General features: G+C 46.5%; 4 protein-coding genes across 6 annotated transcripts; 3 read left to right on the forward strand and 1 right to left on the reverse strand.

The window, feature by feature from the left end:
• Window positions 1-708: 708 nt before the first annotated feature.
• Window positions 709-2,511, forward strand: alg14 (ALG14 UDP-N-acetylglucosaminyltransferase subunit). 2 transcript variants are annotated; one of them, XM_037280013.1, is made up of 5 exons: window positions 804-893; window positions 1,084-1,113; window positions 1,227-1,394; window positions 1,514-1,636; window positions 1,852-2,511. In XM_037280013.1, the coding sequence occupies exons 1-5, from the start codon at window positions 831-833 to the stop codon at window positions 2,080-2,082; spliced, it is 615 nt and encodes a 204-aa protein (XP_037135908.1). In that variant the 5' UTR covers window positions 804-830; the 3' UTR covers window positions 2,083-2,511. The 2 variants fall into 2 exon arrangements, with proteins under 2 accessions (XP_037135906.1, XP_037135908.1); XM_037280011.1 differs by lacking the exon at window positions 1,084-1,113 and having other exon boundaries at window positions 709-893; window positions 1,243-1,394.
• Window positions 2,512-3,837: 1,326 nt separating this feature from the next.
• Window positions 3,838-7,096, forward strand: rsu1 (Ras suppressor protein 1). Its single transcript, XM_037279930.1, has 9 exons — window positions 3,838-4,013; window positions 4,114-4,224; window positions 4,610-4,660; window positions 4,788-4,908; window positions 5,037-5,155; window positions 5,417-5,499; window positions 5,602-5,716; window positions 5,907-6,039; window positions 6,336-7,096. Exons 2-9 carry the CDS (start codon window positions 4,116-4,118, stop codon window positions 6,436-6,438), a joined length of 834 nt encoding a protein of 277 aa, XP_037135825.1. The 5' UTR covers window positions 3,838-4,013; window positions 4,114-4,115; the 3' UTR covers window positions 6,439-7,096.
• A 269-nt stretch (window positions 7,097-7,365) lies between these two features.
• abcd3a (ATP-binding cassette, sub-family D (ALD), member 3a) lies at window positions 7,366-15,060 on the forward strand. Of its 2 annotated transcripts, none has more exons than XM_037280031.1 (23): window positions 7,366-7,713; window positions 8,572-8,608; window positions 8,695-8,793; window positions 9,381-9,469; window positions 9,619-9,688; window positions 9,961-10,058; window positions 10,182-10,305; window positions 10,494-10,550; window positions 10,680-10,822; window positions 11,052-11,121; window positions 11,322-11,391; window positions 11,503-11,600; window positions 11,745-11,836; window positions 11,940-12,028; window positions 12,252-12,324; window positions 12,457-12,520; window positions 12,614-12,691; window positions 13,226-13,291; window positions 13,360-13,449; window positions 13,544-13,663; window positions 13,816-13,920; window positions 14,185-14,241; window positions 14,538-15,060. In XM_037280031.1, exons 1-23 carry the CDS (start codon window positions 7,604-7,606, stop codon window positions 14,613-14,615), a joined length of 1,977 nt encoding a protein of 658 aa, XP_037135926.1. In that variant the 5' UTR covers window positions 7,366-7,603; the 3' UTR covers window positions 14,616-15,060. The 2 variants fall into 2 exon arrangements, with proteins under 2 accessions (XP_037135926.1, XP_037135927.1); XM_037280032.1 differs by having other exon boundaries at window positions 7,367-7,713; window positions 8,698-8,793.
• Window positions 15,061-15,895: 835 nt separating this feature from the next.
• LOC119139415 (basic helix-loop-helix domain-containing protein USF3) lies at window positions 15,896-23,725 on the reverse strand. Its single transcript, XM_037280030.1, has 8 exons — window positions 23,608-23,725; window positions 23,070-23,183; window positions 22,958-22,989; window positions 22,801-22,883; window positions 22,637-22,733; window positions 18,254-22,530; window positions 18,117-18,168; window positions 15,896-18,035 (listed from the first exon to the last, which is right to left on the reverse strand). The coding sequence occupies exons 2-8, from the start codon at window positions 23,111-23,113 to the stop codon at window positions 16,312-16,314; spliced, it is 6,309 nt and encodes a 2,102-aa protein (XP_037135925.1). The 5' UTR covers window positions 23,114-23,183; window positions 23,608-23,725; the 3' UTR covers window positions 15,896-16,311.
• Window positions 23,726-23,988: the final 263 nt, after the last annotated feature.

The following is a 23,988-nucleotide window of genomic DNA, read 5'->3' on the forward strand; positions in this document are numbered from 1 at the left end:
ATGGATGCAACATGACGAGTGAATCGGTGTGTGGCAGTGTTCTTTCATGACTTAAACACGTTTAGTCTGTCGGGATTCATCTTGTATGCGTGTGTTCGGATGTCAAGACTGGGATAATACACAGAAACGCGGTGTTGCACTGTCCAAATCAAATGGGTTTTTATGGAGATCTGCTTTTATTATCTTACATTTCATTGTCAAGTTGATTATCACTATCATTATAACTGTACTACGACTTATTGAATTTACCATTACTACTCATGCTGTTTTGATTTATTCATTCTTGTTTTCATGCCACCTCTCTGCTCAGACTGAGCATGTTTTTCCTCTGAATATTGAACAATAATAGTGGCAGTGTTGTTATGTGTTGTTAAGACCTCTGATTAGGTTTTTTTCGCCCCTTCCTCACTGTACCTTCCTTGCCTTTTGTGTTTGGTCTTCATTATGCTTTCTTTGATATACAGAAAAATAAAATCAGATGAACCTGGGAAACAGTGGAACTGACTTATTTATTATTCAACCATTTTCGTCGTGGGCCGCATTGCGATCATAGTTTCCCTCAGAGGGCCTTTAGAACGTCTTCTAGATACTGTACATACAATACAGTACAGGCTACACAACAAACTGTTGAATAACTGGTAATACACACTCTTGCACAGTAGATGGCGGTAAGCACCTGGAAATTGCTTAAACCCCGCCAGCACCTGGTTGAAGAAGAAGAAAAGGAGAAGGAGGAAGTAGAAGAACTGTCATGACCGTACTATTAGGATGCTCTATTATTCTTGTAGCGTGCTTGCTACTTATTATACGTTTATATATAGTTGTCAGGAATGGGCGCAACTATAAACCTGGTAACAAAGGTCGGATTGGGCTCCTTGTCGTTGCAGGATCAGGTAAAAGTGATACATGGCAATTTCATCGTACGCTTGAGGTACTCTGACACCTTGTGATCTCTTGTGGGTTCTTGGACGTTTTAGGCTACCGCAATAATTGAGGAAACTGTAACAACCGCAAGATTCGTTTAAAAAAATAAAAATAAATACCCGCATCTATCATGTTTGTATGTTTTCTTCTGACTCATAGCAACTTACAAGGCAGTGGTTGCAGCAGCAGGTATTGTGCCCAATGTATTTACCCCAGAAAAGAATCTGCGTCAGTCAGGCCAACCTTAAGGAGCTTTATATACGTATTACTATTTGTTGTCATTGTGGATGACAACAAGGTAGGTCTATGTGTTTTCAGGTGGTCACACTACAGAAATCCTGCGATTGATGAAGAGCCTTTCCAGTGCCTACTCACCTCGATTCTACATTATTGCGGATACAGATACGATGAGTGAAGAAAGAATCCGTGCATTTGAAAAATCCAAACAGATCTTGGATTGTGATCCACAAGTAAGTAGCTTATTTTACTTGACCGACCGGTGTTAAAGTTGTGGACTACAACAAAGTAAACTAGTAGAACATTGATGCTGTCCTATGCAAAATCGGATGAAGGCTTGGTATGTTTTTAGTTTACCATTCATCGGATCCCTCGGAGCCGAGAGGTACATCAGTCGTGGAGTTCTTCAGTTTTAAGCACACTGAATGCCCAATTTTACGCTATACCCCTGATCTTCAGGCTCAGACCAGATATGGTGAGTCAACGTTCTCATCAAAATATGCTGTGTGTTTGCACACGCATGTGCGGACACACTCCCCTGAAGGGACGCTCAGCTATTGTTTCACTCACACCTACTGACAATTTAGTCTTCAGTAGTATTATACTATTTATTTCATTGTTATTATAAATTCCTCCCAAAATAAATACAATTCTAATCTTGTGTTTTTTACATGTACTTTGTTGTTGTAGGTGCTGTGTAATGGCCCAGGAACCTGTGTTCCCCTTTGCCTCGGAGGACTCCTGCTTGGAATTGTGGGAATTAAGAAAGTCATGATTGTTTTTATTGAAAGCCTTTGTCGGGTGGAGTCGTTGTCGCTCACAGGGAAAATCCTTTACCACGTTTCAGACTTTTTTTTTGTGCAGTGGGCCAGTCTGAGGAACAGCTATCCAAAGTCCATTTTCCTCGGCAGAATTGTGTAATCGTTACTTTTGTATCAAGAAGGTGGCGCACAGAATGTTTTTGGATCAATGTTACTTTTTCATTTTTGTTGACGTCACACCACACTTACAAGTGATTCAAAGTTGGTGGCGCGCTCGTAAAACAAACTAGGGGTGCCACTGCAAAATATTGAACCGTTCAGTCGGCTCTGTACGGGACAATATGCCTTAATGGACTGTGGGATTTTGTTACTTCATTTACACACATGCATTTGTATTCAAACCATTCCAACTTTTTACTATGCCTACTGTCTCCAAGAATTCTCCCCTATTAAAAATTCTACATTCTCTCCATTACAAGACCCTCTTGTATTTGGACTCATTCCGTTTCCTCCCTTTAATTTTGACATTTCTTGGCTGATTCAAACTTTAAACTATTCCGTTTATGTTTCATGTAAAAGCTGACTGTAGTTTCTTTCTTTTAGGGCACTTATACGCTGTCAAAAAACTTTAGTCTTAAAGGTAATTAAAGGGAAATGTGCTTTCGGCAGTTTGCAAACTTATTTTATTAAGGCGGCGCTAGACTTATAATCATATCAATAAATGCTTTTGCCAGTTTGCAAACTTATTAAAGCTGCGTTAGACATATCTAATCATTTCAATATAATCTTCAGTAGCGGAGTGCTCGTGCAGGGTGGGCGCTGAGGAATGTGCCGGCAACTCCGTGAACTTATTTTCGACAAAGTGTTGTGGAACAGGATGTACCGTCGGTCCAGACAGGGAGGATGGAAGGAGAATACCTCTCATCGGTCCAGACAGGAAGAACACCTTATTTGAACATCTCGGCCGGTGAGGAACGAGAATAACAACTCGTCCCGGTGGTCCAGACCCAACCGCCAGACAGCTGAGGCCGGACACCTGCACTTAGCAGCGAAAAACACCCATACGAGGAGAAGATGGCCATTGACCAATCACCACACAATATTTTGCACGCTTGAATATTCAGATTGTGTTTCCTTAAAACTGGGCAACCCGGAAGAATGTGTTGTCTCTTGATGGTCTCTCTCTCGAGCTCCAACTTGGTGTCGTGGAGCCACGCCAGCATCTCTGGTCCCAGGTCGAAGAGGCCGGCCTCTGAGGGTGGTCTATATAGGGGGCAGGTGTTGATGATGTGGTCGGCTGTCTGCTCGGGGGCTCCGCACTCGCATGCCGCACTGTCCGCCAGTCCCCACTGCCGCATAGACGTGTTGAAGCGCCCAACACCAGTTCTTAAGCGGTTCAGTGTGGTCCACTGCTGGCGAGGTAGTTCGTCTCCTCCTATGGCGCCGTCTCCTGGTTCCCAGACATAACGGTGCATGAGGGAGGGGCCAGCTGCCTCCCACTCCTGCTTCCAAGCTGCTGCCAGCCAGCCAGGCGTCTCTGGAGATTGAGCATCTCTTGTGCTGCCATGTTGTAGGGGTGGCGTGCCTTGAGTCTGCTTGGTGGAGCTGGAGTTGTAGTGTTGTGCAGGATGTGCCAGTTGTTATTTTTTGCCTTCCTGGCGAGAACGAGTCTCTTGATGGTCACAAGAGCACACGAGTTTTGGTGTGAAGGACCCGAGACCCAGGCGCCTGTATTAGTTTGCTTTGTCAGGAATAAATACTTGGTCAATTCGGCCTAATTGATCTACTGGTCTTCTCTTTGACAGAACGAACTCGCAAAATTGTGAGGTGTACCAGTGTGTGGATTAGGACATAACAACTCTTGTGTTAAGTGTTGATCGCAATTTGGAGTCAGATCATTTCCACGCATACATACATACCTCTATCATGGTCTTGCCTGTAGAGGGCAGAATTACGCATTCCCTGCGTAAAGACTGCCGAAACAGTATTAGAAGAAGAATATTTCTCGAATGCCATATCCTTTTTTGGTATTGTGATTTTCGTACTTAGGCGAAGCTGGAGTGTTGGACGCGAGTAAAAAAAGCATCAACAGTAAGTTTGGTCTTTTCTATACCTTCGTTGTATTTAGTTGTGGTTGTTGTGTGAGCAATGAATTTTGACGAGCGATTGCCTTTCCCTTTTTCATCGTCAGAAATGTCAAAGTCATTGAAGAAAATAGTGGATGAGAATCGGGAGAAGAACCTTCCCGATGTTGAAATGTGTGACAGAGGCATTTCGAACATGTTGGATATCCCTGGACTATGTAAGGATGCATTTCTTTGCGAGCTCATCGTGAAGTGAACGAACTGTGTACCCACCCACCCATTCTGCCCCTGAATTTAAGGGACTCTAGTCATGCTACATACAGCAGGTTAAAAAGCTCAAGTTTATTTTGATTCCAAAGACCTACTTGTCAGATTGTAAGCGTTGTAGTTATATACAGTTTGAACATTAAGGTACAATCCAAACACTTCATCTCAGAGTTCATTCATCTTCCTTATGTCTGTCTATTAACAAACAATATACGTATGTGTATATATATATATATATATATATATATATATGTGTGTGCGTGTGTGTGTGTGTGTTATATAAATATATATATATATGTTAAATATTGATTGATTTGATGTGCTTTGACTTTTTAGTCAGTTTGTCCCACATCACTCAATTGGTCCTGAGTCACAACAAGCTGACAGGTAAGCCACAATATGCTCTTGTTTGATGATCCAATGGCACTCGTGCCATAAATCCTGTATACCATTTCTAAGGTAGAACTCCAACTAGGTAAGGCAATGTGCAGAACGTTTTCGTTTTTCTTTTCAGTGGTGCCAGCCAACATATCTGAGCTGAAAAACCTGGAGGTTCTCAATATGTTCAACAACCAAATTGAAGAGCTCCCAACTCAAATTAGCAGTCTTCAGAAGTTGAAACACCTTAATCTCGGGTATGCTTGCTTTCCACAAGGAACAACAGATGCCTCGTTTAGAAGGGACCATATAGATTGGTGTCTAGTACTGTTTGACGAAGCTTTCTTGCATCTGTGGTAAAACAATGGCTGAATTTTGTGCGCAGAATGAACCGCCTTTACAACTTGCCCAGAGGCTTTGGTTCTTTGCCAGCGCTTGAAGTTTTGGACCTCACCTACAATAACCTAAGTCAAGATTCATTGCCCGGAAACTTCTTCTATCTAAGTAATTGCTCTGTAAATAACATTTTTAAAGAGTGGCATCAGACCTATCCATACATGTGTGTTTTTAATGTTGAGGCCTTCTCAGAACACCAATATCAGTTATATGTCGCAGCAAAAGTAACTCCCTTGTAAATGTAGAGATGTAAAAAAGAGAAACTCAATTTGAAATATTTCAGATGGCACAAGTAGAGTCCTGAATGAGTCAATAAATGATGACAACAATATCTTTTTACATTGACAAACAATGGTTCTTGTATTACAGCAACTCTTCGTGCTCTATATCTGAGTGATAATGACTTCGAGGTCCTGCCAGCTGACATCGGAAAGATGACCAAGCTGCAAATAGTAAGTGCATGGCAAAATGTAATCTGAGCTAAATAATGTGCATTTGTGATGATTTGAAATGTGAAATCAACTGAATGTTTGTTTTTACCACCCCCTACCCAGTTGAGCCTACGGGACAACGATCTGATCTCACTCCCAAAGGATATCGGGGATTTGGTACAACTCAAGGAGCTTCACATACAGGGCAATAGACTGACTGTACTACCTCCGGAACTCGGTAATGACCAGACAATGATCTGACCAACCTTTTACTGCCGTCGCTGCCGCTTAGCAAGAATATATAAATTTGTCATATTCGCCGAAATTCAAAAAATGCGAAATACGCAGCGTAGATTCTGAAATGATCGCTGGTGGCGCCTCTACTGATCCAAATGAAGTCTATAAAATGTCTTTTCATTATTCTTTAGGTAATCTGGATTTGACTGGTCCAAAACAGGTCTTCAAAGCCGAGAACAATCCCTGGGTCACTCCCATAGGTGACCAGTTCCAACTGGGAGTCTCGCATGTTTTTGAATACGTTCGATCTGAGACCTACAAATAGTACGTATGAGCACACTGCCACACGTGCATATAATCAGTGTATTTTATGTCACTTATTTATTGTTTATAATCGTTGATGTCGAGCTGCAGTACATGCCATGCTGAAAATGACTACTTTGACGTGTATGAATTCAAAGCAATCCTTCCACTTCTGTGAAGTCTTAGCTTACCTGCTGTATATTACATTGGCTCTTTGGCCAAACTCTGTATTGCAGTAGCCCATTAATTAGTAATTAAAACATTCATTTCTTCCTATTTCATGTCCCCATAACAAAGTTTTCTTTTTCTTTCGTCAGCCTCTATGGCAGACATATGCAGGCCAACCCCGAACCTCCAAAGAAGAACAATGACAAGACTAAGAAGATTAGCCGTAAACCACTGGCAGCCAAAAACAAATGAAAACTCGACGTGAATGTTAGGGTTCTTTTAACTAGCCAGACTCACTGCATGTGCCTTTCAGTAGCTAGCAATTTTGAACTAGAATGATGAACAAGATCATTTCCCAGATTTTCCTTTCTAAATCATTGGTTTTTCAGGTACATAGATCATGTAGCAGACAAAATAATATTTAAAAAGTGAAATGAAGTTCATTGACTTTACTGAAAGTATGCAGTAATGGTTTGTAAACGTCATTTCACTTCTCAAATAACACTGTGTTCATCTGCTATATATGTTGTATTTGACTGACATTTCTGATCAGAACAACCAATGATTGATAAAAGAAAATCCTGAAAATGGTCTAAACTTTTTTATACAACTGTATATGTATTTGTATATATATATTGCATATTTTGACTTTAAAAGATGGCTATATAAAAATAGATTTAGATCTGTTTTGTATTCATCAGCAGTATTAAGGCTTGTCAGACTAGAAGTTGTATCTCCTTTCGGAGGCTTTTCCATTGCATTTTATGGAGACGATACTATATATATATATATATATATATAAAACGTCACGCTGTTGCCACATGTAACATGAATGTACATGGCTGTTACTAACACCACAAATGTGGATGATTCGTGCTTCAAGCCTGGATTAAATCAAAGTCAAACTCACTCTCACTGAGCAGGCCTGCAGTTAGACGCGGGGTTTTATATATATATTTGTGTGTATCTATATGTGCGTGTGTGTGCATGTGTATGTGTATATATATATATATATATATATATATATGTGCGTGTGTGTATCTACATGTGTGTGACGTCATCAAAACGGATCCGAACACCCGAGGCCATGTGGTACCTACACCGCCAGATGGCGATAATATAATCGGGGAACCTCCCAAAGATCTTCTGAGGGCAGAGATTATAACTTTGTGGGCGGGCCTTAAGTACCACGTGACATATTTTCCCAACTTCTTTCGCTCTCCTGAATTTGGCTGACTAGTACTAAAGGAGGTTGAGGAAATGTCAAGTGAAAGTCTATGAAATTCGAAGTACCACCAGAATTTGAGACGTGAAGCCCTTTGCGTCGAATTTGATTATCTTCTTTACCGACGCACGCAGCATCTCTGTGGCAAAGAGACAGACCAACCGACACAGATCCGACCCTTGTGCTGAAACAATGGCGGCTTTTAGTAAATATGTCACACCGAAGAATTCCTCCATAGCAGGTGGCATTTTACTGATGTTATATTTGCTGAAAAATAGAAGACGAAAGCCAAAGCAGGAGTGGTAAGTGGATAGTGATGTCAAATGAAAGTATTTTACGAAACGCTAAAAGCATTCCTCGATAGTGACTTTGACAGGTGACGGACAACCTAAGTGTGCTAAATCTAAAATTGCTGGTCGCTTTCTACAGTTTTGCTTATCGAATCTTCTCAACAGCACAGTTCACCTAACCTTACAAGGTTAATTACATACTAACGAATGCCGTGTTTGGAATAGACGCACTAAAATGCATTCTGTTTGCTATTGCATGTATTTTAAAATAAAATAAAAATATTGAAATGTATACAGCTCGAATAATCACATTTGGATGAAAGCCTTTGTACCAGCATGTTTTCTAAACAAATCTTAAGCATTACCATGTTCCCCATGGTTTAAGCGATGCCAAAGGTCATGGCTGCATTATCAAATCTTGGTTGCTTAACCTTTGCATCTCTTGTTGCCAAATTCGAGCAACATAGTATGTTGCCAGCTCCCCGAAATCATATGAATAATTTTGCAGCGCAGATGTTATTACTTCATTAAGCTGTATTGTATTTTCTATTTAAACAAATACAAAGGTGCATGAACAGTATTCCCATCAAAATCTAATTGAACTTTTCAAACTAAAAGGCCGCTGAAATATGCATATGTCAGTCATTGCACCTGATTAAAAAATAATAATAATTATATATATATATATATTTAGCCATTGTAAATACAGACCAGTCCTGAAGGACACTATAGACCTCCTCAGGTCTTCACCAGAAAAGGTCCCATTGAAGTCTGATTTGTATTTCAAAATGAAAAAGGCATACGACACTGTCGTAAAAAAAGATATATACGTATATATATATATTTTTTTTTTAAATGTCTTTCTTTCAGTCCAAAGCAACGATCAGATTTGGTGCCAAACTTGGAGGTAAGTTGAATGTTTAATATTGCTCAATCTTTTTCAGAATTGCACTGCAGAAAGCAATTATTTCATTTGTCATGGTTTTCTTACAGAAGGATGGCAAAAAAGACCGTGCGGCAGTTGACAGAATTTTCTTTCTTCGAATTATGCGGATATTGCGGATCATGGTGCCTCAGGTTTTTTGCATGGAGGTAGGAATTCCTTCTTATCTTTGGCTTGTATATCTACAAGTCTCTTCATTGCAAAATGAGTAATGTATAAATAGTGTCGAGAACAACCCTACTACGGGGCAATACTTCAAGTATAATATTGCAATAGACATAAGTCATGTTTGCTGTTCGTTACGGTAGGGCTGGGTGATTTTAGAGAAAAAAATAAAATAAATGAATGGAAAACTAAACTTGACCTGTCCAAATCCCGCCACCTCCCTCCCATGCCAATTGACCTGACCTATTGGGCTGAACTATCACATACCGTGGAAATGTGTATTAGTACGGCAAAAAAAATCATTGAAAACTTGGAGGAACAACCAGAAAATAAATGAGTCACTAACAAGGGTTAAATAGTATACTAAAAAAAAGAACAAATGCCGGCTGTTCCTGCTATGCGGTACATATATTACATTAAGGAGGAGTAAAAGAAGTTTTGATTCAGCTATATTATATTATTACTCGTTCTTCACAGATTATGAAAACTATACGCCTATTATTATTATTATAACTTGTCTGTACATTGGGATTTTACAATCATTATGTTCTCGTCACTGTTTCCATCTCAGACTGGATACCTGATCCTAATTGCTCTGATGTTGGTGGCAAGGACCTACTGTGATGTATGGATGATTCAGAATGGGACCATGATTGAAAGGTCAGACTGTTTGAAGCACCGTTCTAATTGCTATATGCCAAAGACTTTGGCTTTAAATGTCAAATGTAGCAGACTGACTTCCAGCCCAAAGAATTTTTGGGGAAAAACAAAAATCATTCATATGGTTGTTTGTGTATGTTGTTGTGCAGTGCAATCATTGGCCGCTCAAGAAGCGATTTCAAGACCTTCTTGTTCAGCTTTATCCGATTCATGCCACTCGTAAGTCTCTGTTGTATGTGTATTTTTACGCTTCATATAAAGAATGCATATCGTTACATTTTACAAGCTCTACTCATTTTTATTCACATTTAATCAAATGGAACTGCGTGAATCATTTTCCTTTTCTTTGTAGTAACAAAACGATCTTTATTCTGGCGCAATTGATGGAATGAAATCAATTTTGTATTTCCTCAATTCCTCTTTATACTACACTCGGGTTTGAAAGCAATTGGCAAGGGATTCATTCATTCATGTGATGTGTTGCCTTCCAGATAGCCTTGGTGAACAACTTCCTCAAGTTGGGGCTGAATGAGCTCAAACTGAGGTTTCGAGAACGCCTTACAAAGCACCTGTATGACCAGTATCTACAGTAAGTCATTCACTAACTGTGTAGGAGCATTTCAATCACCTTTTCTTCTTGTCAAATAGCCTGCTCAAAAATGACAAATCAATTGTGCATGTATTTCCTGGAATCTTTGTTTGTGTCTCTCAGGGGCTTCACCTACTACAAAATGGGCAACTTGGACAACCGGATTGCCAATGCAGACCAGTTGCTGACTCAAGATGTGGAAAAATTCTGCAACAGTGTGGTGGAGCTGTATTCCAACCTCAGCAAGGTAGTACATGTTCTTTCGGCATAATACTTTGGTTGGACCTTATAAATAAAGCAATGACTAATTCGTCAATTACGTAAGCCATTTTCACATTGTTTTGGTGGAAGTTGTTGCTGAATCAAATGATACCAACATTTTTGTTCATGACACTGACAGTCGGTTTTGTCTCTTTTTTTTTTTTTTTTTTGCAGCCTTTGCTGGATATCGGTTTATACATCTTCAAGTTGACCACTGCCATCGGGGCTCAGGTATGCTACACTGTGCTTCTTTTTTTGCTCCCTCTTTGCCTGTCTATGTCAGGCAGACAAGCATTTCTACTCATGGACCTTCCTTGGAATGATTGATTTCTAGCCATACATCCATTCTTTTCTACCTAGGGCCCTGCCGTGATGATGTCATACCTGCTCATCTCAGGTTTGCTGCTGACCAGATTGAGGAGACCCATCGGCAAAATGACTGTCACGGAGCAGCGCTATGAAGGAGAGTACCGCTATGTAAACTCTCGCCTCATCACCAACAGGTAAACACCAGCCAGCCGGCCAGCCGGAACAATTTCAAGGTGATGCTTGAATACACTTTTTCCGAAGCGGCCTGTGTTTGCTTGCTTGCTTGCTTGCATGCATTGTTATCGCATCTTACATCTGGGCTCTTAAAGTCAAGATCAATCAAATGTAAATATTTGACAAAACATAACCTGAGAAGTGGCATGTACGGCATTCCGTAAAGCTTTTTTTTTTCTTTTCCTCCAGTGAGGAGATTGCATTCTACAATGGAAACCTGAGAGAAAAACAGACCATTCACTCTACGTTTAAGAAACTTGTAAGTATTATTGTCACAGCGTGAGGGCCCATATTTGAATTTGCCTCCTGATTGTTGTCATTATTTGAAGGTTTTATTCAACAGTCAACTGGTCAATTTGACCAAATATTTGTTCAGAAATCCAATGTTTATACATTTTCGGAATTTGAAACTTTTATTCATAAGAGTCAAAGGGCAACTAAAAAAAAAATGTCTTCCAGGTTGACCATCTACATAACTTCATCTTCTTCCGTTTCACAATGGGATTTGTGGACAGCATAATTGCCAAATGTAAGTGCAAGTATTTCTTATCTTGAAGTATGAACCTCTTCTTTGAGATAGCGGTCACCCGACCGACTTTGGGCTGATACTTTTGCTTGTTTATGTGCTGATCCGCCGCAGACATCGCCACTGTTGTGGGCTACCTGGTGGTTAGCAGGCCATTCTTAAACCTCTCCCACCCGCGACATCAGCACAGCAGACAGTCTGAGCTACTGGAGGTCAGCAATAGCAGCAAAAATGCAAATCCACCGCCAAATCGTATTTTCCACATCTAACGTCACGGAATGACCCAAATAAAGAATCAATTGATTTGAAAAATGACAATGATGAGATTCACGCATTGTTCTCCATATTTTCTGCAGGATTATTACCAGAGTGGGAGGATGCTCCTTCGCATGTCCCAGGCGCTCGGCAGAATTGTTCTCGCCGGTCGAGAAATGACTCGGCTCTCGGGGTTAGTATTCGGAAAGGTTTGCGTGGAAAGATGTGTGTGATCTTCTCTGCTTGAATCGCTCATTTGATTCATCTCGTATGGTTGTCTTTTTCCTCCCCCGCAGCTTCACAACTCGTATCACTGAACTGATCAAAGTCTTGAAGGATTTAAATTCTGGCAAATATGAACGCACCATGGTCTCCCAACAGAGGGGTATATTTTTTTTTGGTCATCTATTTTCTCTTGCCTTGCAGTCGTTTTTGACGCTTGCAGTTGAGTACATTTGTGAGCTAAATGAGCCGGCTGCCCTTTGTCAAGCTATTTTGGGTTGCTAATGGTCAGTTTAAAAAGATCAGTAAATAAGCTTTTGTCCTAGGTCTTGCCTGATCAATCCAAAAAATAAGTGGAGCGGGCGAATGTTTCATTTCGCTTTCAGAGTCGGACACAACAGAAAGCCTGACACTCGTGCCTGGAAGAGGTCAAATTATCAACAGAGATAACATCATCAAGTAAGTTTGTTTGAGAAGCAAAATGAAAGATTTGCAGGAAGCTGGAGGTCGCTCACCTGATGGCAAGGTTCTTTTAAGAGAGCCCATTTCCAGAAGAATCGGAGCCTTTGGTAAAGCCTTTTTCTCTTTCAGATTTGACCATACGCCTTTAGCGACGCCAAATGGAGACATTCTGATCAGAGACCTTACATTTGAGGTCAAGTCATCCCTTTTTTACTTTGTTGAATGTGTTCTGTCACAATAGTGTTCCGTATTATAACACGCTACTTGATTTTCCCACCCACTAAAGGTGAGTTCTGGAACCAATGTTCTGGTGTGTGGACCAAATGGTTGTGGCAAGAGCTCGCTGTTCAGAGTCCTTGGCGAGGTCATTTTTCTTCTTCTTCTTCTTTATTCTTTTCTACACTAAGGAATTGATTTCATACATCAGAGAAATAATTATCACAGGTAGAGGTGTGGAAAACAGGTCAGAGTGGTGGAACAGGTCAACCAACAGACCGAGGTGTGGAAAACAGGTTGGAATGGTGGAAGAGTATAAAGAAAAGGTATTATCGTGCCCAGGCCTCAGTCGGAGGGCACATGAATATCACAGTTGGGATTCATAGCCTGACTTCTGTGTAAAGTCTAGTTGTGTGTGCCCTTGAGCAATGCCAGATTCTGAGTAGCTCAGATTTGCATTAAAAAGAGATCCCATCATTGTTGCCCAATGGACCGCATGTATTACCAATTTTGGTGAGATTTGAGTTTTTCTGCAAAAATCCATTCAAAAAAACATTTCATGTTTCAGATTAAAAAAAAAAAAACTGGAATAAAATAATTTCCATTGCTTTCCACTCAAAAGCAGCTCCTTATGGATTGAATTGAATTTTCATGCAATTTGACATTGGTCTGTGTTTCATAGCTTTGGCCACTCTTTGGTGGACAGCTGACCAAACCAGAGAGAGGGAAGCTCTTCTATGTTCCACAGGTAAGATATGTACAAAACCAAGTCCATGACAGTGACTTCATCAACCCCATTCCACTCCAACCCCCCAGAGACCCTATATGACCCTTGGTTCTCTGCGAGACCAAGTCATTTACCCGGACACCATTGAAGAACAAAGGAAGAAAGGAATATCTGATCAGGTGGGAGGGATCCCTTTCATACCAAAAGCCAAATCGTTCCATGTTGGATATTACTATCGGCTTTCAAAAGTATGACCAAAATGGCTCTCTCCAGGTATTGAAGGAGTACTTGGATAATGTTCAGCTGGGCCACATCCTTAACAGGGAGGGCAGTTGGGACACAGTGCAGGACTGGATGGATGTTTTGAGTGGAGGAGAAAAGCAGAGGATGGCTGTAAGTATTCCGCACTACAATTGTCTCTGGAATCACTTCACTTAGGCAAAGCAATTCAATAGACTTTTGTCAACTCGTGAATGTGTGGCTCTTAGATTGGCTGCTAATGCTTGGTTGTTGTTTTTTTTCTTCTTTCTCTACTGTCTTTGTAGATGGCCCGACTGTTCTATCACAAACCCCAATTTGCTATTCTGGATGAGTGCACCAGTGCAGTGAGTGTTGATGTGGAACACTATATCTACAGCCACTGCAGGATGGTACGATGTCTTTATTGCACACTTCTCATCAAACGCTAGTATGATGGAAACAAGTCCATGTGTGCTTCAAACTCATAAGCTAAAAAGTTGGCTTGTTCTTTCAAATAGTTTGTTAAAAGTGCAACCAAGGTGTGTGTGGGGGGGACAATTTTTAACTTGCAGACTTCAACTTTTTATTGGGTAATGCAAAAGCAACATTTTTTTTTTTTTTCTTCCAGTCATTGAATTTAATTGGTAAATCGTCCAATTGTTTTTGTTTTGTAGGTGGGCATTACTTTGTTCACAGTGTCTCACAGAAAGTCTCTTTGGAAGCATCATGAAGTAAGTCTTGATATCAATTCATTTGAACACAATTCAACTTTTTTCATAGCGCATGAGAATACACAGTTCTAACAAAGTCATCCTATACATTTGTTCAAACATGAACCAAAATAAATAGCTTCATACTAAAGTACCCAGTCTGGCTATGAATATTATCAACAGAGAACTTAATAGAGACATAAGCTAATGCAATTTGTTGACTTAGCAGCGTTGTTTATTAGGCATGATTCTGTTGTGAAAAGGATTTTTGCGTCAACCTTTCTCTTTTTGTTGTTGTTTTTCTTTCTTCTTCAAAGTATTACCTGCACATGGATGGCAGAGGAAGCTACGAATTCAAACCCATCACAGAGGAAACTGTGGAGTTTGGCTCCTAATTGGTTACTCCAGTCCTCACTGAAATGCACTTGTCTGCTAATCCAGTCCAAGCTTTGCACAGAAAACGGTGCCTATACTAGAATATGAGGTCATGGTATTGTAAGGCGTGGCTTTGGTTTGGTTCGGTTCTTGGGACCTCTAATTGTTCATTTGTTCTATGTAATAATCTCATGAAGCAGACTAACAACGGTTGGCATCATGTTTTATAGTGAAGAATGTCCAGGGCAGGGCAGGGCACAGAAACCCATTGAGTTTCAGAGGAAAGTAATTGTTCCAGCAGTTTCAGTTACCGTCCATGCCCAAAAAATGTCTCTTGATATGTTTTATACTGTGATGGCCTTATTATGATTGAGAAGTCGTGTGTCCATGTTGGCCACTCAACCCTGAGTCAGCTGAGATGTTAAAGCAAGAGGAACAGAATTAAAGAGACGGACGGTAAAGTGAGGATGGCTCATTCTTCTAGCCCACTTTATGTATTATTTGTCCAGTTAGCATTTTGTATCTTATGAGGAATAGGGCCATGCACCCTTCCCCTTCATGTAACATGAATTAAATACTAAAAAGTTCTGTAAAAAAAAAAACTTCAAGGTTAGCCTACACTTACATCATATCGTTAAATGTAAGTTAAAAAAAAGTAAAAGAGCGGTTTAATTTTATTGTCTTTATTCTAAAACAAAAATAGAATATATTGCGAGGAAAAAAATCAAAGTACAACGACGCGTATATTCGTTTTGGATTCCCTGAATTTGACCATAAGATAGCAAAAGTGTACCGTGTGTCGCCCTCTGCTGGTCAGTAGGAGAAATGACGCATATGTATTCGTTTTGGATTCCCTGAATTTGACCATAGGATAGCAAAAGTGTACCGTGTGTCGCCCTCTGCTGGTCAGTAGGAAAAATGACGCATATGTATTCGTTTTGGATTCCCTGAATTTGACCATAAGATAGCAAAAGTGTACCGTGTGTCGCCCTCTGCTGGTCAGTAGGAGAAATGACGCATATGTATTCGTTTTGGATTCCTTGAATTTGACCATAAGATAGCAAAAGTGTACCGTGTGTCGCCCTCTGCTGGTCAGTAGGAGAAATGACGCATATGTATTCGTTTTGGATTCCCTGAATTTGACCATAAGATAGCAAAAGTGTACCGTGTGTCGCCCTCTGCTGGTCAGGATGAGAAATGACGCGTATATTCGTTTTGGATTCCCTAATTGTTTTTTTAAATCATAGTGCAATGAGTTAAAGCACACCAATGGGGTTTGTACAAACCATCATCATGCAGAATTTCCTTATAAACTTTATTAATTCATCTTTTTTTATTTACAAATACATAATCTAACCTTCTGATATGAAACGTGTGTATTTACAAAACAGTCTTGATACTGTATGGAACAACCTGATATAAGTTAGTCAAATACATTAACGCTGCAGGTTTCTTCTTTGACAACAAATGGAAAAGCAAAGAGTTCTCATGACAAATATACACCAGACCAATAACGTTCCCTATAAAGCTTGAAGCACCCCTTCAAGAAAAAAAGCTTTGAAATGATCAGAACAAATGCAATTGAAAGAGTCGCGTAAACAAATGCAATCAAAACAGTCACGTCAACAAATGCGATCGAAACGAAACAAAAGCGATGGAAAGAGTGGCCGCTCGCTCGCACGTCGCCCGCCGGCGTTTTTGCGGTCGGTCGGTCGGTCACACGGCCGAGCTGCCGTCGTGCCCGAGGATGTGGCTGATGTTGTGCGCCGGCCTGTTGTGTTGCTTGCTGGAATCGGCGGCAGACGCGTTGGTGAGCGACAGCAGCGGCGACATGGGCATGGCCGAGCCGTCGGCGGGCATGCCGGCGGTGATCTCTGGGAAGAGCGAGGTGAGGCTGAAGTTGGAGATGTGCGGCGTGATGCCCGACGAGTTGGTGATGGGCATGGGCGGCATGTCGGGCAGCAGCGGGAAGCTGGCCTGGGCGAAGCCGACGGCGCGCGGCGGCGATAGGATGGAGCCGAAGCGGTTGTTGAGGCCGGGTGGGGCGTTGGGCTTGTCGGCTCCGGGCCCGGTGAACATCTGGTTGGAGAAGTACTGCAGGGTGACGTCGCCCGGCAGGCTGGGGTGGGCGGCCGGCGAGTAGGACGGGTAGAAGGAGGGTAAGGTGTTGGCTGGCTCCACGGGCAGCAGGGAGGGCGTGCGCGAGCTGTTGGGCTGACTGACGGGCGGGATGAAGGTGGAGTTGGTGTTGATGGGCGGGTTCATGCCACCCTCGGGGATGAACGGGAAGCCAAAGTTCTGCGCCAGGTGCTGCTCGGTGACCAGGTTGTTGTCGCCAGACGTTTGGGCGCCATCCGCCATGAAGCGGACGATGGTGCTGCGCCGCGCCTCGCCGCCCGACTGCGGCCGGCCCAGAAGCACGCCGCCTCCGGAAGGCAGGGGCAGGTGGCCCTCGGGCTCAAAGGGGTTGGAGGACCGCAGCGTTCCCGAACGGGGGCGCTCGCCCGCCCGCAGCTTGGCGGGCGGCGCGTGGCGCGAGTGCTGGCTGACGGGCGGTCTCGATGCCACCGGCGAGCGGCCCGGCTCAGGGGGGTGGGCCACCCGCACGCTGCCGCCGCCGTGCATATTAGTGTTGACCTGAGAAATGTGGCTCTTGTTCATGGCGGAGGGTTTCTGGCTGGGACTGGAGACTTTGGCCTGGATGTCTGTGGAAGGGTACTCCATGCTGACCGCTGGTGGGCAGCACTGCACCGCCCTCTGGTGGTTCCCCTCAGGTGAAAGGAGGCTCTGCATGAAACTCTGATGACAAGCTTCCTGCTCGCGCAGCAGGGCCGGTCCCACGTGAGACCCCTGCGGCCCGATATGGACACCCGCATAGCCGCTCGCGCCGCGGTTCCTGCTGTCTGCCAAGGGGGCCGTGCCCATTCGGAAGCTTCCCTGCTGCTGCTGCTGCTGCTGCTGCTGCTGCTGCTGCTGTTGCTGCTGCTGCTGCTGCTGCTGAGCCCTCTGCGACTTGGGGGCCATGTCGCTGCCGCCGCGGGACACCTGAGCCTCAAAACCGCCGAGCTGATGCGCACCCGGTCCAGGCGCCATGCTTTTGAACGGCGGGCACTCCGACACGCGCTGAACGTCAGCCGGGCCCGGGTGGTCCGAGGGGAGTCGGCCCTGCGGGTTGTGCGGCACGTTGCCTTTACCTCGTCCCGACGCGTCCATGTAGCCGCGCAGGTCGGCCTGATCGGGTGCGGTGCTGCCGCGGGCCGGCTGGAGGTGGTGCGCCAGGCGCTGCTGCTGCTCGGCGCTCGTATAGCTTTTGCCGATGAGCGCCTCGGCGGAGTAGTTCGAGACACGATGGCGCTCCTGGCGGGACGGCGCGCACGACAGCTCGGACGAACGTGACGCTGGGTTGCCGGGCGACGAAATGAGCTGCTGCTGCTGCTGCTGTTGCTGCTGCTGCTGCTGCTGCTGCTGCTGTTGTTGCTGCTGCTGTTGCTGCTGCTGTTGCTGTTGCTGCTGCTGCTGCTCCAGATTCCTTGAAGTCATCATCCTCTGCATGGCAGCATGGTCTTGACCAGGCTGAGGGGAAAGGCACGGCACAGGTTAGATGGCCAAATGTGGCCTGGAGCGAATGCTTGACAATGTGAATGAATGCTTGACTCACCTTGGCCAGGTGGTTGCTGTGGTGGGCTCGGGCTCCTGCTGCCTGTGCCTCGCAGCTCTTCTCCTGGTGTCTAAAGTGCTGTTGTTGCTGCATGTGTTGTTGCAGGTGCTGCTGGTGCCTGCTGTGGGAGTTCTGTTGCTGCTGCTGCTGCTGCTGCTGCTGCAGCTGTTGATGGTGTTGTTGGTGCTGCTGCTGAGTTTGATGCGAGGGTGCTTGGTGCTGTTGCGGATGCGACTGTTGGTGCTGCGTGGACTGATGCTGCTGCTGCTGTTGGTGGGCCTGCTGTGGTTGCGGCGCGTGCTGCTGATGCGGATGCTGCTGTTGGACTGTGGACTTTTCCAGGTGGTGGTGCTGCTGCTGCTGCTGCTTCTGTTGCATGGCGGCAGCGGGCGAGCCGGTCTGGCTGCCTCGGACCAGCCCCCTCTTCTTCTGCGCATGTTGCTCTTGCTGGAGCGCCCTCTGGTGTAGCGAGTGGCGCTGCACAGGGTCCGCCTGGGTCAGGTGGTGTTGCAGATGGTACAGGTGGTGCTGCTGCTGCTGCTGCTGCTGCTGCTGCTGCTGCTGCTTCATGTAATGATTGCCTCCCAGGTGCTGGCCCGGCTGGGCTGCAGAATGTTGCGGATGGGCCTGGGGCGGGTGGAGCACCCCCGGCTGGTTCTGCTCACCGGGGCGGTGGGCGTCCGCGGCTCGGACTACGGGGCTCATGAATGAGTTTGTGGAGAAGAGCGAGCCTTCCGTGTTAATCCTCGCCATGGCCGAGGATGAGGGAGGCAGTTGTCCTCCCATCATCTGGCCGTGGTCCGCTCCTTTCACGTCCATGTGGCCCACAGTGGGCGCCGGCGGCGGGCACGGCTTTGCTCGTTTGCCTGTGTTGAGCATCGCCTCTTCCTGAGCTTGGCGCTTGGAGAGAATCTTGACTTGTCGCTCCGCCTGAGCCCTCATCAAAGCTGTTTTCATGGGGGCGTACTCGTTCAGCTGAGCGGCGCCCGAGCAAGGCGAGAGCGCGTTGTTGGACTGTTGGGAAATGTGGACCGAGGCGGCGGCGCCGGCCGGCGAGGGCACCGGGCACTGCTGGTTCGGCAGACTGGGAGAGCCCGAGTAGGATTGCTGAGAGGAGCTGGGCCTGATCAGGTTGTTGATGCTCAGGCTGGCGCCGGTGCCACTTTGGGCTGAGCTCTGAGTCTGGACCTGAGACTGGGTGTATGTGATGAGATGAGCCGGGTTCTGCGGATGCCTGATCCCACCGACGGACCCGTTGCCAACCTGTCCTCTGACAGACACCTGAACTGGAGGTTTGGCTGCATCTGCAGGTTTGCTGACTTCCACCTGCTGCACAGCGGCGGGGGCTTTTTCTTTACTAGCGGGAGCTTTGGGCGGTTGCCACGGGGGCGCCTCGTTCCTGCCGCAGCTCCCGGCCCTCCTCCCTGGGCTGTCTTGTTCTAACATGGCCAAAGCGAGCATCTCGGCCTGTTCGGACGTGAACGTAAATGTTCCAAAGGAGCCGGAAGAGGCACTCATGCCCTGACCCTGACCTTGAGGGAGCATGGAGGCCACGGAGAAGCCCCGGCCTGCCCCTGCGACCGTGGACATGGAAGCGTCCGTCACGGGAGGCTCTACAGTTTGGTCATCAAGGTTAGTGTAAAGCCCTTGAGATGCCACAAGGTCTTTCTTATCAGGTGTGGATGGTGCTAAACCTGGAGCGGGTCTTTCTTCCTGGGCCTGTCGGTTCTTGGCCGCCGGCTGAGGAACTTTGACTTGGGTCGGCACCGTCGAGTCAGGCGTTGCGCTAACCGCCGACAGCGGAGTTGTGGATGAAGCGGTGGACTCTTTACTACAAGGCACTGATTTGATGTCGGTAGGTCGTTGGGGACAAGACACCGATTGTGTAGTCTGACTCGTGGCAATTATTGAAGTAGGACATGCGGCGCGAGCAGCGGTGGCGCCGTTCACGGCGGCGCTACCATTTACGGCGTCAGCGCTCGTAGTCGTGACAACGCTCGTGCTTGCTTTAGACGGCGCAGAGAGGAGAGCGACGTTACTTTGCACCGTGCGAGTCGCCGCAGCGCTCGCTTCGGATCCGACAGTCTCGCTCGGCGCCGAGCCTCCGTTTGAAGCCGCGGTGGCGTTGTCATTAGTGGCCACGGCTCCGCTCGGCGAAGGCGTGACCGATGTGGCGCCGACGCTCGCAACTGCGCTCAGCGCAACACTTGTGGTAGCTTTACTGACAATAACATCGTCGGGATTTGCGCTCATACTTTGCGGCCGGGACTGACTCGATACGTTCGAGCCGCCGGATGTAACAATTTTTGGCGGGCTTTTTGGGGAAGTGACACTCGGTGTGGTTTGGGCAGTTGCCGTCGTGGCGGCTCCGGGAGGAATGTCTGAGGCCCGAGATGCTCTCGCCTGGCTGAGCTGACTTTTCTTTGACGCTTTGGTCCTTTTGGCTGTTGAGCGTTTAGCACGAGGCGTCGTCCGCTGGCTCTTTCCGGGAGGCTTGGGCCCGCCGCTCGCCGCTCGTCCGGATGTAACCCGACTCGGCTCGGGAGCCTGGAATGAGCGGACGGGCGGGACCACCGTGGCTCCGGGGACTGTCCCGGCGGGAGCAGGAGGCTGTCGTTTGGGCTGGACCACGGCGGATGGCGCAGCCGGAGGCGGGCCCTCGTTGGCGCTCTGGCTAGAAATGCTAAGCGGAAGGCCCTGAGAGATGCTCTGGTTCAGACTACTGAGGGCCCCGAGACTCTTGAGAGCCACGTTGGTGGTGGGTTCCTCCGTGGTGGTAGGCTGGACGAGTTGGATTGTACGTTGGGAAGCGTTTTTGTCCAAAGTCTTCACGGGCTTTAAGGCAAAAACCTGCCCGTTCACAGTGATGGTTTGCGGGCTGGTCTGGGCGCCGGCAGACGCCTGGCTCATCTGCGATGAATTGCTCGCTGGAGGCTGAGTCGGACGTGGGAGAATGGGCACCAGCTGCTTCCCGCCCACACTCTGCAACGTGGCCGTTGAAGCGTTGGCTGTTTGAGTCGCCGTTATGGAGGCGGCGGCTGTGGAGGGCACCAAGCCGACCTTGGGATTGTGAGGGGCGGGCGCGGCGGCTTGATTGGGAGCTTGGATGATGACGATATGTTGACAGGGTGTCGGGTTGCTCGCTTCTTCTCTCATGACCGGCTGACTCGGGCAGGAGTTGGCCTGCTGCAGAATGACCACGCTGGGGTTGCTGCCGCTCTGCGGCGCCGTGGCCGCCGCGCCGCTCGGCTTGACCTGCAGTACCTGCATGGTCTGAAGGAGGGGCAGCACGGTGGCCTGCTGCGGAGTTTGAGGGAGAAGAGTCGCCGGGGGCTGAGGAACGAGAGATGCCGGCTGGAGGACGGCCGACTGGGGTTGAGGCACGGCGGCCGGCTGCGGGAGCACGGCGCATTGGGGCTGCGGGGCGAGGACCGGGATGGCGGGTCGCAGCTGGGGCGGCCTGGCCTGAATATGTGCGCTGATGGGGGCCTGTTGTACAGGCACAGGAGGCGGCTGCTGCATTTGTATTTGAATGGGCTGAACGGGAGGACACACTGTCACCTGGTGGACGGCGCTGCCGAGACTCTGGCAAACGGGCTGCACCGTGTTGCCTGCCATTTGCAGCGTCGTCCACGTGGTTTGCGTGCTCCCCGCCGCCCCCGTTCTGAGAAGGCCTTGACTGTTGGGGAGGGCAGTGTAACCTACAGTCCTGAGGGCGGCGTCCTTTGCACTCTGATTTATTGTGGCGAGGCAGGAGACGGCCGGCGGAAGCTGAGAGGCTGAACTGGGAGCTACGTTGGTCAGGGCGGCGGCGGCGGCAGGTGGCAAGCCGGTGTTCCCGGCCGGTAGCTGGAGGGTGATGTAGGACACGGAAGGCGGCGGCTTCTCAATGGCGCGCTGCTCCGCCGTGGCGAGGCTCGTACCAGAGTTAAGCAAGGTAGCGGAAGAAGTAACTTGGAGCAAGGCTCCGTTTCCCCTCACACCTGCGCTCACCTCCGATGGGGGCTGAAGCATTAAGGTGTCTGAGGGCTGCTTCCCGGGGCTCGTCTCTTTTCCCGCGGGGCGCTTCACGTTGCCGTCGGAATAGACGATGATGCCCTTGGGCAGCTGATGAGTGGGCGTGACTTTGGCCACTTTGGCACAGCGCTGTTTGCCCTTCCAGTGGACCGTGGGGTCTTCCAGGAGATTGATGTCGTGGGCTTTGAGAAGCTCGATGTAGTGGGCGCTCTCCTTGCGAAGATCCTCGCAATGACGCCGTAGTCGTCGGATCTCCTCCGCTGTAGAAAACACACGAGCGTTTGCACATTGGCTGATATAAAGGCTTTTAAAATGAACTTAAATTGTTCATTTCTGGGCCCCCAGTTTTTTTTCTTTCAACTTTACCTTGGACTTTATCACCGCCTTCCAGGAGCATTGCATCATTTTGTTTTTTCAGCTCGGTGATGTAGCGAAAGGCCTGGTCCAGGATCATGTTCTTACTCTGTGTAAACAAATAGGGAGAGTGAATTGAATTGAATTGACAATACCTGCATAAAATGCATCTTAACCTGTTTGAGTGCTTGTGAACAGGGCAGCAGATTGCCAATGCGGTTGATCCCTGCATTTATCTTCTCTTTGCGGTGCCTCTCGACTGAAGACGAGGGGAAAGGTGAGTGACTACAATGTAATTAGGGCAGGTGACATTTAAGCATTTGAATCATTTACCAGCATTGTGGGATTCTTTGTTTTTCTTCTTTCTGCAAAATAACGGGGAAACTCGGCTGATTAAATACAGGACGTCGTTTCTAACTGCAGTATGAATTCAACTGTAACTTACTTGGGTTTTCGACCAGTTGTCTCGGTTTCCGTCATCTCTGGCATCCTTTCCCAAACAGGTGCCTGTCAGTCACCACACTCACCGCTTTGACCTGAGGTCCTTCCTGTGGCCGTCCTGCCATGCAAACACAACTATGTTCAGGAGGCCACTATGTGTATTGAACATGTTCAAAAGATTATACATTGAAGAAATGCTCTCATGGTGGCTTAGAAACAAGCGCTGCCATGTTAAACTAGACATAGTGCTTCTGCTACAAGCACAAGCTTTAGAAGGCATTGCAGCTAACCTTAACTCGTTGGCATGCATTTGCAACCACGATGTGACGAAATATAGCTGAATATTGAGCTGCAGCTTTCCTGTACAAATAGTAGTTATCAGGCGAGTTAATTATTAAAGACAAAGTTAAGTAGCAATGAATGCTTAAGACGTATAGCCTGCTAGTGGTTAGCCTAGCTCACTTTTGGAGCCGAAAAAGAGCGCCGTTTCGTTGCTAATCCGCTAATAAAACGATATTATAAGACCGCATGTTCTCATTCACCTGTAGGTTGGACATTTTATGCAAGTGTCAGCGGCTGTGATAACTTAAGAGAGAGGTTTGAGAAGCTAACTGTTTTACTAGCTACCTAGCATGCTATGTCAATCCAGCTCCCAAAACAATCCTAGCAGGGGAAAGAGGCGGGCGCTTGGGAAGCCGAGAACCAATCAAATCTTAGAGGATGGGCGATGCAGCCAATCAAAACGGCTAAGTGTACAAGTGCGTCCGACTCGATCGCTGGTTTTGTCTTATTTTCTCCCAAAATTGAACTATTTTTAAATGTTCGCAAATGGTTCTCATACGAAATTCAGTGTTTTTTCAATATAATAAATAATTTTGTAGTCCTTCTCAAGCGAATCTCGTGACGGCGTAAACGTGTCATGA

The sequence above is a fragment of the Syngnathus acus genome, chromosome 20 (assembly GCF_901709675.1).
Source record: "Syngnathus acus chromosome 20, fSynAcu1.2, whole genome shotgun sequence".
NCBI lineage: Eukaryota > Metazoa > Chordata > Actinopteri > Syngnathiformes > Syngnathidae > Syngnathus > Syngnathus acus.